Below are 4830 nucleotides of genomic sequence, written 5' to 3' on the forward strand. Positions count from 1 at the left end.
AATCTCGGAGAGACATGATTCACCAACAAATAATAATAATAAAACGATTAAGAAAAAAATATTATTATTTTGGAGTCTCATCGAATTAGATTATGATGACCACTAACTTAAAATTAACCGAAAAGACGGTTTAGTTTGCCTTCATTCTCGGTTTAAAACAGACATTAACCAAAATTTTAAAAAATTTGGTTCAAATCAGTTTTTTTGGTTAAATTCGAATAACTCGGTTCAGTTAAATTCAGGTATTCGTAAAATCGATCTAATTTTAAAACAATAACCGAGAAGTCGATCGGTTTGACCCAAACTTAACCAGAATTTTCGGATATTTGAACTTAAATTGAAATATGTCGATCGGTTCAGCCAAGATAATAGAAACCAAACCGACACCCAAATTTTCTTCAATTTAGTTTTGTTCAAAATCGTTGCTGTGTTTAACCAACTTTCAATAGTTTGTGTTAGGAGAAATTAGAAGCTTGGTTTACTGTGGTTTAGTGTTAAACCGACTTTCTTTTAGAAGTCTTTTTTATTATTAAAAGATTGTATATGGTGTAATCCTAAATAATGACATTGTGTTATAGTGATAAATTTTTGTAATGTCTATTAAAATCAAATCATATTAAAGTATTGATTTGAAAAAAAAAAATTGCCTTTAGATTTATTTTTATTTAAGTAGGCATTACCAAAATTAAACTGTAACTGTATTTTGGACCGTAACCGGACCGTATCATAACAATAACCAAACCATAACCGTATAAAATGGTTAAAAACTGTAACCGTTAACCGTAAATATTTGGTTAAATTATATTAACCATAACGTTAATTAACTGTAACCGTATCAAAACCGTTGGTTAACCGCATAGTTAAACTGTAATTTGTTAACCATAACCGTATTAAAAACATAATAAAATATAGTAATAATTATTTATTTAATATAAATCATATGATACATAGAAATATAAGTACACTAAAAGATTAATTATAAATAAATAATATCAATTATATTATATCATCAAATAATATTAACTGTATCATATTATTAAATAATCGTGACCGTATATAACTGTAACTGTTTATTAAACGGTTATGGTTAAGGTTAAACAAAATTTCTAACTGTGACCTGTGGTTAATAAAGCGTAACTGTGATAACAGTAACCGTGGTTATGCCTATATTCAAGTATTGAGTTTCAAAATGTTTAAAATAAAAATAAAAACCAAACGTGGTTGGGTTCGTTACATATATGATCTTTGACTTATTAGACTACAACATAAGATAAAACACTTTTGGCATCACAAAGGTAACACAACAAAAGAGAAAACAAATATTTTGTTTTGCTTTAATCGATCAATTAGATAGGTTTGTCCTATTCTTATACTTACGAGCCCAAATGTGTTTTCCGTACAACTCAAACCTTCTTTTCATCTGGCCGTTGAGTACGCGATCCACACTAGCAACCGAATCCAACATAAGCCTCGCGAATAGTGATTGTTCCTGCTGCCAGCTGCTGCCATTCACATATGCATTATTGGAAGCGTTTTTGTAGTCGTGTTGCATGATAACGCTCTCAACACAATTTTCTCCGAATTCCTTAGTGAAGAGTTCATATACCTCTGCATGAGTTACTGGAAACCCACGAGAAAATGTAAGAAACAAGGTGCGGTCATTCTCAGTTGCGATGCAGTTAGCATTCCATCCCCATAGACCATGAGGGATGAAAAACAAGTTGTTGTCAAGCATTACGTTGATGCTCCCAAAAGTCGGATGAGGGAACCCAGGAATGCTAAGAGGTTGGCGAAGTCTTGTACTGCCGAAGGAAGATGATGGTGAAGAAGATGGGAGAACTCGTTGAAGGATGTCTGAGAAAATTCTAGAACAAACGGTGTTCAAGAAGTTCTTGATTCCTGTGATAGCGCTATACCGATTCTTGTAGATTAGTTCGATCGATATGTCGTTTTTAAAATATTTGGTACTGAGAGGGATTTGACTTAAGCCATTTGGGGGATCGGTAGATTCAAGGCACTGAAAGCATGAGACAGCCTCATCAGCAAGAGCCACAATGAGTGGATCTGTGAGAGCCTCGATGATTGAGAAGATGTTTTCAAACTTAAAGTCCTCAAGCCAAAGCCATGTGGCCATGACAAGAAGAGACTCAGCTGGAGGTCTTGAGTATTTCAGGACCAATTTAGAGAATATCTCTCTATCTTGAGCATGAAAAACATTTAGTTGTTCGGTGTTGAGAGGGGACGACATAGTCGAATTTGATTGTAGAAAAAAATTTGGAGAACGTGAAAGCAATTGGAATGTATTGGTATTATCTAATCATCTCGTTTTATACACATAAAAGGCTCATATTTTTTACAGGTTATTTAAGATAACAAATGCAAGGATAAAATCTCACTAGCCCCACTAACAAGATTTTTTTCTAGTTTTGTTAACTCTGTCTATGGGGCTCACATTATATCTTCTTTTTTGTCTAAGTGAAGAAGATATAATGTTTTAATTTATATGTACTTTTATAGTGGACTATAAATTTTAAAGTTGGTAAATATACTTTTAATAATTTTGAAATATAGACAAAAATATTAAAAGATTATAGAATTATTTGATATACTATATACTACCCTCTTTGGTAGATTTATTACTCTTTTTATAATTCATACTAGATGAATAGCCGCGCTATGCGCGGGCTTATGGCTTACCGTTTTTAATATAGAGTTTATCTTTTATGTAGAGTTTATCTTTGTTTTTTATGTAGAGGTTATCTTTGTTTATTTTTTAATTATGAAAATCTTGAAAAATATAATTTAATGTTGATTGTTTTAATACTTCAGATACGTTTTCTCATTTTGTAATTGAATTATTAGATACATGCATGAACAAATTTGTTTTAAGAGATCTAAACATTCTACAATTTTTGTCTAAAACTTCAAAAATATATATTTTAAATGAAAGCTTAATCTAAGGATGCATATTTCGTAACAAAGAGTTTTTTGGTTGAATTAATTTTAATTTAGAATTTGGTTTTTAATAAGAATTTCATTCAGTTTTCTTTTTGACAACTTCTAAATATTAGAATATGAAAACCAACAGTCATTAAGTTATTCAACTATATTCCTCTTTGTTGGTGTTGGGTTTCGCGAGTTAGAGGCCCAATCGATAAGTCCGCTAAGAAGCAAACCTCAATCCGGTAAGTGGGCCTGACGAAGGCCCAGGAAGAGAGCTCAAGCTGGAGGACGAAGTCAACCCAGAGATGAGGTCGAGATTTCGCAGTTAGGATCGCGGGCGAGATTACAGGAGGAGATTCAGGAGGAGTCTCGTTCAAGATTTCAGTTTAAATATTCAGCTTTTGTGAAGTGTTCGAGACATGTAACTTTCCACGATTAAACACAGAAAATCAATAGATAAAATCCAGTTTGCTTGTTCTTCTTAATTCTTGTTGATTTGCACCGAAAGTCTGCCCAGATCTTGTTTCTTAAAATCAGATTTCTAGTTGTTGTTTCTGATACCAACACTCTTTGTCTCTTTATTTTTCTAAACCAACATTCTACAGTTTTATTCAACTATCTTCCATTTGATAGTAAACAAACCCCAAACTATTTATTTGTTTAGGGACAAACTTTCATATATTTCTTTACAATATTAACCAATATCTCTATCACTGCTGCAACTCTTCAAACTATTGACAAAATTGTAACGTCTAAACCATATGTCCATATATTCATGGTTTACACCAAGAGAATGAAGTGGCTCTTTTATTCACTTTCGATGGTCTTTTGTCTTTTAGTGATGTATCTATTTTTTTTGGAAATGTTCTAAGTCGAGGAAACGGCCAAAATCAACCCAGACTATTTGCAGAACGCTTTTTCATACCCGAACTATGATACCAAGCATTTCTCAACCTGAACTGACTAAAATTTCAAATTGTCTATCTAAACTTTATAAATATAGCTGATTTTAACATCTCCGTAAACGACGTTATTTAGCCATTTAACGGCGCTGAGTCACATGCCAACGAGGTGACCATGTGGCATATGGGCTTAGCAAAACGACGACGTTTTAGTAGCTTAAATCAAAAACAAAAATCTACTTGTGGGATTCGAACCTGCGTCGTAAGTAGAGTTAATTAAACGGGCTCCTTAACCACTCGGATACATTGATTTTCTATCATAACGTAGAAAAAGATAAAATATATTATCATTCGTATCTCTTCTTCTTCTTCTAAAAGCATATATAGGCATCTGACCATACTTCTCTGGTTTGAGCCTTGACGGTCTTCTCTCTTCTTTGTCGAAGTCATCCGTCTCTTCTCTTTCTCACTTCCGTTTGAGTAATTCATTTTTTCTGCAACTGACGATCCTGCTGCTCCTAACCAGCCCTTCGTTATCGGTGATTATCGATTCTCCTTTACCCTCCCGCGCTTTGATTCTTCCTTAATTAACAACTAAAGTTTCTCAATTTTTAGGGATTAGTCTTAGTTTCCTTTGATTCAATTTAATATGTAAGATTTAATCTTTTCATTTGGGAACATTGCTAATTCATCTGAGGAGATTTTGGTGAAGCTTAATGTCTGTATTTTTATGGGAAGAGAAGAAGAGAGACGGAAGACAACACTATATATTACATCGTTGTTCATGGAATCCTAACATATTGATGTGTCCTAGTGGTTAAGAAATAGTTTGACTGACCAGGCTGACACATGTTTAAATCTTGTTGACAACATTTTTTTTTTATGTTATTTGACCTTGATATGCCATGTGGTTGCTTCGTTGGCATGTGATTCAGCACCGTTAAATGGCTAAATAACATCTTTTACGGAGATGTTGAAATCGGCT

At 33.1% G+C, this 4830-nt stretch overlaps 1 protein-coding gene across 1 annotated transcript; it reads right to left on the reverse strand.

The window, feature by feature from the left end:
* Nucleotides 1-1342: 1342 nt before the first annotated feature.
* LOC104773007 lies at nt 1343-2248 on the reverse strand. The gene has a single exon (XM_010497557.1). It carries the CDS (start codon nt 2246-2248, stop codon nt 1343-1345), a length of 906 nt encoding a protein of 301 aa, XP_010495859.1.
* Between the last annotated feature and the right edge of the window lie 2582 nt (nt 2249-4830).

Source organism: Camelina sativa, unplaced genomic scaffold (assembly GCF_000633955.1).
Source record: "Camelina sativa cultivar DH55 unplaced genomic scaffold, Cs unpScaffold00382, whole genome shotgun sequence".
In the NCBI taxonomy this organism is placed as follows: domain Eukaryota; kingdom Viridiplantae; phylum Streptophyta; class Magnoliopsida; order Brassicales; family Brassicaceae; genus Camelina; species Camelina sativa.

Bases quoted from the DNA above. Each gene is read 5' to 3' on its own strand.
- LOC104773007 (XM_010497557.1), bottom strand. From the start codon at position 2,248: ATGTCGTCCCCTCTCAACACCGAACAACTAAATGTTTTTCATGCTCAA.